The 14,437-nt window shown below is 39.1% G+C and overlaps 1 protein-coding gene across 2 annotated transcripts in view; it reads right to left on the bottom strand.

The window, feature by feature from the left end:
* Positions 1–2,583: 2,583 nt before the first annotated feature.
* The window catches only part of LUC7L2 (LUC7 like 2, pre-mRNA splicing factor), a 31,260-nt gene continuing 19,406 nt past the window's right edge, over positions 2,584–14,437 (bottom strand). For both annotated transcript variants that reach the window (NM_001030755.2, XM_040696384.2), the window contains 5 exons: positions 13,366–13,542; positions 11,100–11,191; positions 10,200–10,229; positions 9,199–9,393; positions 2,584–3,508 (listed from right to left, as the gene is read on the bottom strand). In NM_001030755.2, coding sequence (NP_001025926.1) covers positions 3,316–3,508; positions 9,199–9,393; positions 10,200–10,229; positions 11,100–11,191; positions 13,366–13,542 — 687 coding nt within the window. In that variant the 3' untranslated portion in view covers positions 2,584–3,315. The remainder of the gene's footprint in view (positions 3,509–9,198; positions 9,394–10,199; positions 10,230–11,099; positions 11,192–13,365; positions 13,543–14,437) is intronic.

Below are 14,437 nucleotides of genomic sequence, written 5' to 3'. Positions count from 1 at the left end.
GTCAGACACGCTTTTTTTAAGCCACTGCTTCCAGAGAAACTCTAACCTGTTCTGCTTGCCAAACTAAGGACAGTCCTGTACATGAAGCTGTCCTGTGAAACATGGGGTGGACAGCAGTGGAACAGATGGGCCCTACCTGGGGCTGCACACTGCCATCACCTCTGGCATAAGGCTCATTTGGCACTTACACTTGTTTTATGCTGACTGCTACTTCATCCACTGCAAAACCCTCCCAGTTATGGAGAACTGCACCTCATGTCACTTCCTGCCCTGCTGAAGCTCCTTGCTGTAATACTGAAAGTCTGCCACATCCCTGGGGCAGAACCGGTGCAAAATAGATTGGACAAACAGATGGGACCCAGAGCTATGGTTTAAGACAAGTAGCCCCCTCTTCTCTCTTTATTTGAAGTACACCAGTACTGCTGTCAAAACTCTCAATTACATGATGTAGTAGTTCCCCTTCTGTAATCATTCTGATCATCCAGACTAAGGTTAGTCAACACCACCCCTCAACTGTCCAGCAGAAGAGAGGTCATGGAAAGCTCAGGGCTTCTCCCTCCTGGATACGAAGGTAGCTTGGTTCTCATGGAAGGGTTTAAGACCACGAGCTGCACAGGTGCAGTTAACGAAGCAGTCTCACTGACAGATGTTCCAGCTCTACTGCATCAGAAGAGAACCATCAGTCACTTTAATTCAGTTCTATTCCAAACCACACTCCAGTCCTTGTTTCGGAGAGAAAGCACACATTTCCATGTGTCAATCAGAACAAGTGGTGAGACTTACCTTTTATCTGCCTAATGTTTGTGTAGCACTTGGATACTGTGAAGCTCCCCACCCCAGGAGATCCTACAAATGATGAAAGGGTCAGCTCCAAACACCCTTCTTTAATTTAAAAAGCAAAACAAAAAAACCCCCAAACAACAACAACAAACCAGAAAGCATTTGTAAAATCGATGGCATATTAGCCAGAACTTGGTAGTGAGGAGTAGTATTTTTAATTGCAGTATGATTTTTTTTTTCTTTCCTTTTTAAACACAGCATCTCTGTCACCGGATGCATGGGGAGACAGCTCTTCAGTATTTCTGGAATGTTTTTATTGCAGGAGTTGGCAATCCACTCATCTGCAATTCCGCTATACAAGATGCATTTAGAAATGACTTCACCTCAGTCACACTAGCAGGGAGAACTCCATTAACAATGGTGTGGTAATAGATCTTAGCAAGCGCTTATCAGAGGGACGAACACTGGTAATTCACATTTATCATGCAGCTGGGCAACACAAGATGTCACAAAACGTTCCTAGCAAAGAAACTCACGTTCAAGTGAGTAAATAAAAATGTGCTAAGTAGGTACACTGTTACTACACTGTTTCTACAGGAGCTTAAAAAGACACAAATATGCAGTGGTTGAGTATGAACCGTGTTGGATACAAGTCCTTGCGGAGACGTCAAGGCCCTGCTCTAGCTCAATGCCAAAGTGCTGCACAGTTATGTACTGCATGAGAATTATCACCTACGTGTTCTGATCACAGTGAAAACCAAACACTACAGAAAAAGACACTCAGGAGGAAAAGCACACAGTGAATTTATAGCTGTGTTGTACAGCTATGATTAGCTGGCCTCCACAGGCCCATTGATTAGGGCATATATTGTTAGAATCAGCTCAAAATGCCAATATATCATTACAAACATTGCTGCTGTCATGTAGCTCAGTGATGCCACCTCAAGGAGAACATATGAAATTCTAATTTCTTTCTTCTGTGTGAAGGTAAAAGCTATCCGAGTAATTGATTTGATCCAAAGCCCTTTCAGTCCAACAGAATCCACAGCAAGTCTTTTATGTAAAGAGAGCTTGTACCTAAATCACAGAATCATAGAATCACCAAGGTTGGAAAAATCCAGTTCTACTGTCTACCCACCACTAATATCTCCCCACTAAACCACATCCCTCAGTACCACAGTGAAATGTTTCTTGATCCCCAACAGGGATGGTGACTCCACCACCCTGGGCAGCCCATTCCAGTGCCTGACCCTCCCTTTCAGAGAAACTTTTCCTAACACCCAACCTGAATCTTCCCTGCCGCGAAACTGAGGCCATCCCCTCTAGTCCTACTGCTAGTTATGTGGGAAAAGAGGCCAACCCACCTCACCACAACCTCCTTTAAGTCACTGTAGAGAACTTTAAGGCTGAGCCTCCTCTTCTCCAGACTAAGCAATCCCAGTTCCCTCAGCTGCTCCTCATAAGACTTGTGCTCCAGACTCATTAAATCCTGCTTTTTGGAAATGAAGTCGTCAAGCAGTTGGTGGCTACGCCACGATCATTTTAATTCAATGGTTTTACCTCATAATGATCTTAGAATAGTCAGGATCATACGAAGAAAGACTGCTTCTCCTAGAGCATGAAACACCTTAAGAGACCAATATATTCTTGTTAAGTTATTGGACAGTGTAATTTCCTTTTTATTTTTTTTTATTTTTGTTCTTAAGGTTTTGTTTGTTGCGCTGTTTGTAGCTGTTTTTTGTTTGTTTTAATACAATTAAAGATGTGCCATTTACACCCCACAAGAAAAAGCAGAAAGAGTCCTTATGGAAAAAAACAAATATATTGAACACATACCAATCAAATGGTACAGATACGGGACTGGCTTTGATTTCAAAATTTAAGTAGAAATAAAAAAAGATGTAATGCAACAGCTGTTCAATTTCCAAGTCTAAATAGGCACTGTAAAAAGACATTTCAGCTTTCTCCAGCACACATTCCTGCCTAAACGTTCCCACTGTAATCAATTCCTAGGTTCCCAAACAACAACAAAAAAAATCACTGGGAACATAACCTTAGAATAAAAGTTAATATCCATCCACCCACCCTCTTACAAAAAAAGCAAACAAAAAAAAATTCCCAAGAAGTACAACCTTTCAATGCTGCTGTTTTGACTGGAGCAGAATTGGAGAATTTATAAAGGTTCAGAAGCACCCAAGGCAAGTAGTACAACGTAATTTGTTCACTAACTTGTATTGGAAAGGAGATTAAAAACATTGAGATCTGCATCTTTGTACATAAAACTGTTGTCCTGAATAAAGAGAAATCTTTCAGAAAAGTTTTACAACTTGGTGGAAGTCCAGGACCCAGCTTTAGGCATCATTAAATCAATGGGGTTTAATTCTGACTTAGTTTTAACCACTTTTATATACTGTACATCTACCCTAGTTGGATCAGTATCTCAAACTGCTCACTGGTGTCCCTTTGAACAACTGTAAACTAAACCATAGTATGCAACTCCATAGGAAGCTAGAGATCGGGTGAATATACAGCCAGTTATATCTCCCCTGCTTCACGCTCCTCTGAGCTCCTTGGGTCTTCTGATCGGCCATTAGCACTTTCATAAGAACGTTTCTTGTCTTTGAAATCTCGCGGCGATCTCTCTCTCGGGCTTCTATCTTTATCACGTGATGTTCTATCACGATCTCTTGAACGTTCTTTGTCCCGGGAAGATCTTTCTTTTGAGGACCTGAAAGTGCAGTACATTTGAGAATTCTAGTTAGTCACGAATTCATAAACTTCCAAGCAGCATTTTGATCTTACGATTTCCTCCGTATTCCACCCAACATTAGATTTATATGAACAGAAATGCATGAGAAGACAGCAGAGTTCACTGCACTTTCCTCCTTTCAATTTCAAAATACAAATATTGACAGAGACAAAATTTCATCTACACTTATCACAGAGTCCAGACGGTCAACATGCCTCATCTTTCACTTTCAACCCTCACCCATAATCTTGTACTAGCACATTTTGCTAGAATTTGACATACGCCGCCTTTAGCTTGAGAAGAATTGTCTAGCATTTCTCACACATCTAGGCCACAATTTTTTTAAAAAAATTACTGCCCTTAAAAATGAGAATTTAATTAAAATAAGAGAAATTAACTTGTATTGATTCTGGAATGAGGCTATTACATGACAAAGAAAAGGCGGCACCTGGAGCCTGTGCTCCAACCTGTTGCGGGTTTCTTTTTAGAAGAATCATTCCTTGAGTGATTCTAGAATGTTGGCGTGGTGTTATCTACAGATATTTTTGCTGTAGTTGTAGGCATTTCCAAAATCTTTACAAAGAAGCCAGAAAGAACTGTTCTGTTAAACATTCCACAACGTAAACGTTCCTTAAAATTAAATGAGCTACCTGTATTGAAGACACTTGATTAGGTATAGCCCCCTTCAGGTACACCTGAACTCGTCACTGAAAAACATCATATTTTCACTCCAAGATGTCTTGCAATTGTGAATAAATCAAACTCATGCTTTCACAGAACAATCTCAATTATATGCTATAAAGCTAGTCACCAATTTCTCTTAGTCAATGTATCTAGTATACTGGATAGTAAACTGTGCTCTCTCTACACTGTTGTTACCTCAAAGCTTCAAAACAGAAGTTTGCAAGTTGCTTTTGCACTAAACTTTCTTTTATGAGTTTATTGAGGAAGTACCTTTAGTTTCAGTTTTCTAGCTAAAATGATTAATTTCATGACAGTGCAGCGTTTCGCAAAATGTAGCATTTGCAAATGGTGAGGTCCACAGACTGCTGTCCTATACCACAAACCACATGAGAAACAAGAAGCCAAAATATGCATCACATAAGTAGTTAATATTGGCGTTAGTATAGCAGTAGATACTTTACAATAAACTCCCTCTTCACAAGACACACAGGTAGCACCTACTGTCACGTTCACCAGCTACAAATTGTGTTCTAAATACACTGTAGTGGTTTGAGGGTAGCGTTTGTGAATGCCTACATAAAGTCCAAGGACAAATAAACTTGAAGAAGCCCCGGGCAAATGAGCTAAGTAGCTTTGGCAGTCTGGTATCAGAACTAAGAAAGCAGGGTAGCTATGGTTTCAGCACCTCTAAGGGGTGAGAAATTTGACTAAATGCACAGATCTATGTTGTTTGCTTCCTCCCCGCCCCTCCCATCCTCCCCCTTCCTCAAAAGAAAGAAAATGAAAAAACTAAGCCTGCACCTTCCATCACCACGGAGAATAAGCACAGGGCTATAATATTCTGTTGTTCGCCAACAGGATCTGAAGAATATTTTAAAAATACATTTTCCTAAATGCTGAGAGTGGGATTTCTCTCACGCAGCTTTAGATGCCTGCAGTGTAGACATCTAAGCCGATCAGCCAGAATTCTTTACCAGCTGGCAAAGAAATGAGACCAATCATATCCTAACTGTCTACCTTCAGACAGAGAAGTGCGTCAGATGAGTCTGTAATGGGAGTCACAAGATTTACATCTGATCTAGTCATCTAAAACCAGGAGAAAAGAAATCCAACTGTATGATTTCAGGTACTTTATTTGACTATACTGTGTCCACAAAGGACATTAGCCTTTGTCATATGAGTTCTTGCAAGCAAACTCAAGCACACAGACACAGGCATCTCAGTCCACCCACACCTGGGTCTGCTTCCTGACTGGTCTCACCACTGAGTATGAATAACACCTAACACTGGCACTGCTTTATTTGTAATGAGAAAGCAAAATGCCTATTCTGCTTCTAGGGAAAGAAATGATCCATTTTAGATAGCGGGACCTTACAGCTAACACCAAAGAAACACAGCTCTGTTTTTAGTCCTGCTCTTGATAAGCCTGTAATCCACACCTTAGCTCCTACTATCTTAGGCATGTTGCTGTGACTGTCAGACAGGTTTCCATCTTTTGACACATTTCTACTATACCAGATACTTCAACACGTTCTGCCATGCAGAAGCCTGCTCCTTAGAATGATAAATTTGAAATGAATTTCCAGCTATTAAGTGATTTAAATCTATCCACATCTCTAGGGTGAATCATGACACAGATTAAAGAAAACATTTATCTCAAGACAAATTTCTGCATTTGTAGAATTCTCTCAAATAGCACACAAACATCCCATTGCTTTTAGAATGAAGAAGCATCTAAGAGGTGGCAGCTCTTCATTTTTTGTGAGAGGTTATTCAGAAAACGTTTTCTGAAAGTGTTTTCTGAAGAAAGGCAGACATGAAAATCAAAAGGGAGTAAATTATGGTTGCAGCTAATGCTAATCTCAGCATACTTGTATGTGATGTTAAACCTATCAAAATGGGAATGCGACTTCCAGAGGAAGCATGAAGAGTTTATCTAGTAAGTAGTTTAACTGTCTAGCACACTTACGTGTTGAATCCATACTAGATATCGTCGTAGAATGGTTTGGGTTGGAAGAGACCTTTCTGATCATCTTGTTCCAACCCCTTCCTATAGGCAGGGACACCTTCCTCTAGACCAGGTTGCTTGAAGTCCCACCCAGCCTGATCTTGAATGCCCCCAGGGAGAGGGCATCCAAGACCTCTGTGGGCAAAGTCTTCCATCACCTTGCCACCCTCACAGTGAAGAACTTCTTCCTAATATCTAGTCTAAATCTACCCTTTTCCAGTTTAAGCCATTTTCCCTTGTCCTGTCACTACATGCTCTTGTAAAAAGCCCCTCCCCAGCATTCCCAAGAAGAAAAAAAAAAACCAAAGCATCCAAAGAACAGGACAAAAATAGCTTTAAGAACAAGACTCAGTAGTTTACGAAAACTTCACTGATGCTATTGAGTCTTTTACTACACTCTAGCCAAGCCCTCCCTCCGCCCCCCCCCCCCCTCCAAAAAAAATCACACAGAAAGCTTTACATTAGTGTAAAATGCCACTCTTCCCACAGAGAAACCACAACTCCACACTTCTCTCAATGGCTTTAAAGTTGATGTTGCCACGTGCTGCCACTGCTGCAGATTTCAGAGGTCCCCCAACTACTTCTGATGGCACTCTGCTCTTCTGAAAGAGGCTTACAAAAGCATCACATTCCTCAGATCTGAGTTCATGTGCTTATGCCACTCAAAAACAAGAAGCTAGGACTCCTTCCTGAAGCTGGTAATGTGCTGCAATGTATCTTCTCCAGAGTATTTTTGGCCAGAATCCCTTGGATGACTGGATGTTTTGAGATTAAAGAAGGTGAGTTTGAATAAAGGTACTTTATATCTGGATGTTATGTAATTCCTCATGAAAAACAAGAGGATTTGACAATGAGCATTCCCCCCAAATAGAAAAAGAGTTCTTAGAAGACAGAAGCACAATGTGTTCGAGTCTTCAAGTTCAGGTTTATTTTAGATTTCAGAATCAACAGTTGCATTGTATTCAGTAGGAAGAATTCTCCCACATTCGTGCAAAAAGTAGATCTGATTGCTTGAAGAGCATCTCTAAGAAGGAGGTATCTAGTCTGGCTGAAAGGTCAATAGATACCCTGGTTTCAGAGAAGCAAGACTGTAGCTGTATGGATTCATTATTCTCTTGAAATCACAACTTGCATACTTTAAGGGCAAAAATACTGTTTGGCATTAGAGAATTAAGAGATATGAACTACTAATGACGGCAACACATTTTTTCCTCAAGTTAGCTATAGTCCAAAACTCTTATTTGTGCCAAAGATTATTCCAGCACAGACCGGTTTTATTCATTTTGGGCAGAAACTGGCACCAAGAAAAGTATTTCCAGTACTGAGGTTCATAAAGTTGAAATCCTGTGCCCTGAAATCTAGTATTTTTCCTTATTCATATCAAACATAACTTGAAGGATTTAACCTTTGATAGTATCTTGCAAGAAGACAATGACTTCATCTTCAAATTACTTTGTGCTCTTTCAATTCACCTCTGGCAGCTGACAGGTTTAGTATTATACCAACAGTTGAACATTTCCATGCTATTTCCTCGTTCTTACATATTTCTATGCTAGCAGACAGAGGATAACGCATCATTTGTCTTGTGCTCATCAAATTAGAGAGTTTGTACAATTGTGATGAGAATCTTAGAATAAATTTTCTCTGAAATTCAGTTTTGCAAGGCTTGACTTCAAGGTTGAAGTACCAAAGGCAATTTGAGTATATACTTCATGCACTGTTTCATCTGAGTGAACAAACATGTTGATTCAAATGAAAATTTCTATTTCAAGGTTAAAACTACAAGTTTGAAGTCTGGTAATCTGTCATCGTGAATGCCTGGAAAAGACATGCTCTAGAAGATAACTGATGACAAGCTAACATCAACGTAGAAACTTCTGATTCTGAAACATTGACTTCAGGACACTACAGAACACCCTGAAGAATTTTAAATACCAGACACTACTGACTAGTATTAGCTAGAGTGCTGGACACTCAGGTTTTAATCACCTGCCACAAAAAGAAGGAAACAAAAGACTTGACCCAACTCTGCTTTCTATGTTCTTAGCAGAGCACAGTGCTATTAGAATCATCTAACCCAGAAAGAAAGCTCATCTTTAGGGCAAAGAGCACATGTGAAGACATTCAACAACAGCTCAGTAAAATCATTTGAATTCTAAAACCCACGTGTTTGACACTTCAAACTGGACCTTTCCTCTTCTTGTAAGCTGACAGTCTGTCACTGTCTTAAGACTCAGTACCCTATTCTCTATACTGCTCTCAAATTTCTGCCTCAGTCACTGACCTTTACAAGAATGGAATCCAGGTTATGAGCACACCTCTTTACCAGAAGCCTCGTTTCGCAATTCCAACTCTCTTCTATGTTATGCTTACCTCACTCATCTAAAATAAGCCAGCAACCCTCAGGAACAGACAACAACTGAGTCACACAAAGGCAGCGGCCCCAGACTGCTCTTTACAATAGTCCTTAAGAAAGGGATCAAACCACTCTGCATGCAAAGTGCTATCTTCAGATCTGCTGCAACAAGTCCATTTTCACATATATCTAAACTTGTCTTTATCTGGGACAGCACACAACAGATACATTCCACCACTGGGAGCAAGAACCCAAGAGGAAAATAAACACAACAAACTGATCACAGTTAAGAAGACTGCTCATATCCCTAAGTTCAAATGGAGATCAATCATTTCACTTCCTACACTGCAGGAAACTATTAGGATTCTCAACATAACACCAATATCCTGTAACACTCTTCCACAACAGAATTAATACATAACCCTACTATTAAAAAAACAAGCAAACAAAAAAAAAAATCACGACTATATGTTAAATCATAAATATGCTAAGAGCATAACTGAAATCTGTGACAGCCTCAAAATGTGTTTAAATTACTAAGTGCTGAATGTAAACTTAATTCAGTGCAAAATAAAGTCTGATTACGCATGCAGGAAAAGCCATGTCCAGATCAACACTGACCTCTTTTTGGAGCTGCGCTCTCGGCTCCTCTCCCTGGAGCTGTGCCTGCTTCTATGATGGCTGCGACTCCGGCTGCGGCTGTTGGAGCGAGACCTGTGGCGATGGCGTTTCTCACGGGATTTAGAGCGAGTTCTTCTTTTCCGTTCCCTGGAGGCTGAGCGAGAGCGATGTCTGCGACGATCTCGGGACCTAGATCTAGGAACAGAAAGGACTTAGGACACTGCACTGTGTCAGCGTCCCTTGAATATTACACACTCCGCGCATAAGCAAAGCTGTACAGAGAACAGTCTGCAGTGTTCAGAGTGACTGCATCGTCTTACCACAGACAAACAAAGAGGGGAGAGCAATGTCAGAAGTACTATATAACTCCAAAGAGCCTCACAGTCAGTTTGTGAGTACACATATAGTTACAGCATAGTCAATTTAGACAATAAAAAGGAAAGAAAATGTTTAAAATCTTGTGTTTACCTGGCCAAGTTTTAGAAGTCTGTGATGCAGTGATAGGGATTACCTGGCCAGAAGCTGGGTATTACAGTGTTCTGAGAACACAGGACTATAAGCTTCTCCATAACTACAACAGATCTATCTGGAAGGCTCTGAACACTATACAAATTCATGATTTTCTTTCTCTGAATCACCCTGCAACAATACTTCATTGGTGACTTTCAAGTGCAGGTTAAGAAGAAAACTACCACTCCAGATGCGAGTTAAAAGGTACTGAGCATGAGCTTCTGTTTTGAAAGAAAGTAATACTCTGTGCTCCAGGTGTTACCAGGGACACAACACTGCACTGTAATAGCCACAAAATAGACATATGTGGATAAATAACTCAGTAGTACAATGCCAAATTCTGTATAAGCACACAGAGATGGCTGTGTAGTAGGTTGTTTTGTCTGTAAAGAAAGAGGTCTTAAATTAATAAGGCTAGACAAACGCAGAATATTCCAGCTTGTGAAAGGCTGGCATCACTGATGGCATTCCTTGTCTGCAGACTTATGTACCTTTTGGTATGCTTGCTGTGGGATCTGGACCTGAAACAAATGGAAAACGGTGAATTAATTTTTCTTATATAACCTTAATATCAAATACAAAAGTACAGTTTAGTAATCTAAAGTCAAACTATCAGAGCTATTGTGTTTTTCACTTTTCAAGCATGTAATTGAAATGTCTTATTTGAGGTTAACCTATCTTCATAACACATTTATTAGGAAATACATATCCCCTCAACAACTTTCCTGGGCTTTTTTTTGTTGTTGGTGGTGGTTGTTGTGGCTGTTTTTTGTTTGTTTGTTCTTTTGAGGGAGCAGGGATATGGATACTCCACTTTTTAAGTAACTCCTTCCCCCCACCCCCACCCAATAACAAAAGATTACAGTTAAATAGTCAGTACTCCCTTATTTCTTGTCAGACATTATTAGACTGAAATAGATTTGAACATTTCCACTGTTGGCCTCTGGAGCCAGTATGTCAAGAGAACTGCAGTTCAGATGCCATTCAATCCCATCCCCACAAGGCATGAAAGCAACCATTTCATAGAAAAATAGGGAATTATTTTCCTTAGTCATACATTCAACTATTTCCCATAAGAAAAAAAAAATTAACACCTATACGTTATATGTAATGTGTCAAAATACCTCATTTAAAGTGCATATGTTCAGATATGTAGGAAAAAGTACTAGTATTTGCATATTTTTTTAATTAAAGAAAAGGCTTTCCATGAAAATAGTTGAGGCTTTAAGAGTTAAGTGCTACATTCACTTCCAATTCCTTTAAGTTTTGAAGGAATGGAAACTAACAGAATTCTGCAGATTTTATAAAACAAACGTTCATGAACAACATCATAGTTTTTCTATTTAACTTAAATAGGTTGCCATGTATATGCAATTGAAATTGATCTTTACCTCCTTAGTTTCTCCCTTTCTTCTCTTTCCCTCTCCTCTCTGCGTTTCAGGCGCTCCTGATTTCGTTTCTCTTGTTTATCAGCCACAATCCTCTAAAAGCAACAGAATACATTCATTAAGTTACACTTCAATATTTTTCAAATGAAGGTATAAAAACTATAAAAGCAATCTATGCAGTTAATATTCAGTTCCTTCCCTCATGAATATTCCCTTTGGAGTATCAGTCCCTCTCTCTTCCTCAGTATATTTTATCTTTTTCAAGAAACACAGGTTATCGCAGAAGAGCTGCTATAAACAGATGGGTGTTACACCAAGACCTGAAAGATGTAAACTTAATGTAAGTTTTTCATGAAGGGAATTCAGAACAGTAAGTCATGCCTTAACGTGAGAGCTTTCATGCCAATCCTATCATATTTTGGCCACTGGGGAAAGGCAAAAGGTAATAGGAACAGGAAGAGTTAAGAACGTTATTAACGCCTTCAGCTATGCTGTGAAATAAAGAAACTCTTTCTCTTAAAAGGATTCGGTTGGGCTGATAGCTAGTTTTGAGGCTAGTTGTTTGAGTTGCGAACATTATACATGTAATTAGAAAGGATGTTTGAGCTAATAGCCCCCAGGTTGAACTCACTACTACTGGGGACAAGGCACGCTCAGTAGAGGGCCCTCAGATGTGGAACTCACAACTGGAGATCTGGCCAAACCCAAGTCTCGCCACCTTCTGGACATGATGCAAGAAATTCAACTCTTTGTAAAGACCTTCTTCTGAGATGTGGAATTGCCCCAGCAGCATCTTGATTAGATCTCTGAGGAGAGCTCTGAGGAAGGAGGGGATAATTATTGTTTTCTTTTTTTGTTAGTGAAGTACTTCAAAAGATTATTTTATTGATGCTTTGGGAATGTGAAATAATTATCCATGCATATTTTTTTCCAAATGTTGTAATCAGTTAATTAGCTCCTTTACGTCAAATTATTTCTATATTGCCTTGCAAAATATCAGCAATTTAACTACAAGCAAGGTTTCATGTTCAAGTGAATCTTTGCACACTTTCATGGACAGATGACAGGAAACACATGATCTCCTCTAGGTATCTAAGGTTTGAATTACAGCAATTTCTTTTGGAGCCTACATTGCCAATATAGTCAAGGGAAAGAGTTGGGCTTTCCAAAGGTTAAGTTACAGTATCCATGCAAGACAGCTGGAATATTCAAAAAACCCAAGCTAAGTTACTCAAATTCAGCAGTAACATCTCCGCTTTTAGGGTTTCAATTCATTTAGCAATCATCTTTAGTAATTTCTACAGTAACAGGCTTAAATGAGCCTTAAACTCCGTATTTAATATATTAAGATTATAAGCGTCCAAATGCATACTCTTGAATACTAAAGATCTAGAATATAATTCCAGTAAGTCCTTCTTCAAACATAAAATTTCTGGTCAAGGTACATTTGTTTAGGAAAATATTCCAACTGGATTTCAAAACTGCAGACAATGGAGAACATGCAGCCTCCCCATAACAATTACTTTAAGTTGGTCCCACTTCAAGATATACATCTTTTTCTACTTTGACTTGGATAGCTACAGCCTTACTTAAGTTGTCTGAACTCACTTCAACTACTGTCAAGTCAAGCTTAAAAACTTCCAAATCATTTAAAAAAATGTCAACTATATGACTGGATAAAATGAGTTTCTGTAGTCCTTCATCCCATAACAGGCTGTTGGTGCTTCAAACACTTCTGCAGATCTTTTTGGAATTATTGCTATGAATTAATTTCCTTTTTAGGTACATCTTCTTCACTGGTACCAAGGCTAAGCAAAGCTATCAACAACAGCTCTATGGATATTTTATTCTTAATGGAATAAAACACCACTGTCTTAAATTTGCTACATGTTCTTGTACTTTCAAGAGCCTCATTATTACTTTAATCCAATAAACTGGCTAAGTGAAAAGTTCATTTGCCTATCTTCTATGACTGCTAAACATGCTTCAGAATACAGTTCTCAAGCTTACAAGTGGAACTGCACTCTCCATTCCCCAGATGCATTTTTTTGAGCATATTTTCATCTACCTAGTGCAAAGAGGCCATCTTGGCAAATTATTTAGGTAACTGCTATTTAATAATCATGTTTGGGGTTCAATGAACACGTCTGGTGTTTACAGACTAATGAAATATCTTAAGGTAACGTGAAAGAATTCACACACCCAGAGATTCCATTAAGATTGCCTGACAAGTAATTAATAACACAAACAAAATAGAGAAATGATTTACCCTGAGTTCCTCAAGTTTCTCTCTTATTTCAATAAATCCTAAGTGTAGTTTTCCTCCGAAGTGGTCAGCAAGACGTCGGTCATTGTCATGAAGACCAAGATAAGCCGAACACACTTCACAAACCCGTAGCTTCTGCTGTTGAAAGCTAGAGGCAGGCATAGAATTCCTGTACACTTCCTAGAAAATAAAAAAAGTTAACTTTTACTTTTCAGTTCATAGAAATACGTTTTTTAAACAAGTATGTAACATATTTTTGATAACATAATTCAAAGCCAATCAGCAGATGCTGATTCATGGTGTGAATTAACTGTCTTACTAAGATACAATGCAGGTTCCTTACTTTGAAGATAGATAAATTACAATGGGGATATTAGCAATTGCTTTTGCAAATTAAACAAAGTGGAGTGACTGTTGTCTTCACTTCAGTACTTATACTACCTTACAAGGAGAAGTTATTATCCTAAACAACACAATGAATATATTTTAACACTATAATTGCAGTATTTTACCATACTATGAAACATTACATATATTCATCCTGAACCCAATTTAAAAACAAGAAATCTACATACATTTTAGACACAAATTAAGTATCACGTTATCCTTGCAACATTTGCCTACAAACACTGAGATGACAGCTGGGTCAGACTACCAGCAACCCCTCTGGTACCATTAAACAACCACAGATGTTTCTTTTTCCAAATTTAAGTACCTCAGTGAGATATGATTTGGAAGAGCTCCTGATGACGTTTGCCATTTTCACATTACAATGACTGCTTAGACTTGCCTGATACAGAAGCCATTAACTATCTTTCAATGAAGACAAGCTTAGCAGGGTCTCAAAGGGCACCTTTCACTGAAGATCTCCTGTCTGAGTCACACCCCATCACATCACAATCAACAGTGGGGTTACCACAGCAAGAGCTGTGAGACCCAACAAGATAGTTAAGTCCCCACAAACACAACATGTTACCAGCCAGTACAGCTAAACGCATCACCACCGGAAATAAGCATAATTTTAATAGCATAGGAGTGTATCTTAATGCAAAGGATTTTCCCATACACAAAGCAA

This window comes from Gallus gallus, chromosome 1 (genome assembly GCF_016699485.2).
Source record: "Gallus gallus isolate bGalGal1 chromosome 1, bGalGal1.mat.broiler.GRCg7b, whole genome shotgun sequence".
Classification (NCBI taxonomy): domain Eukaryota; kingdom Metazoa; phylum Chordata; class Aves; order Galliformes; family Phasianidae; genus Gallus; species Gallus gallus.
The sequence above is the reverse complement of the archived record's forward strand: the minus strand, read 5'-3'. Positions and strand labels throughout refer to the sequence as shown.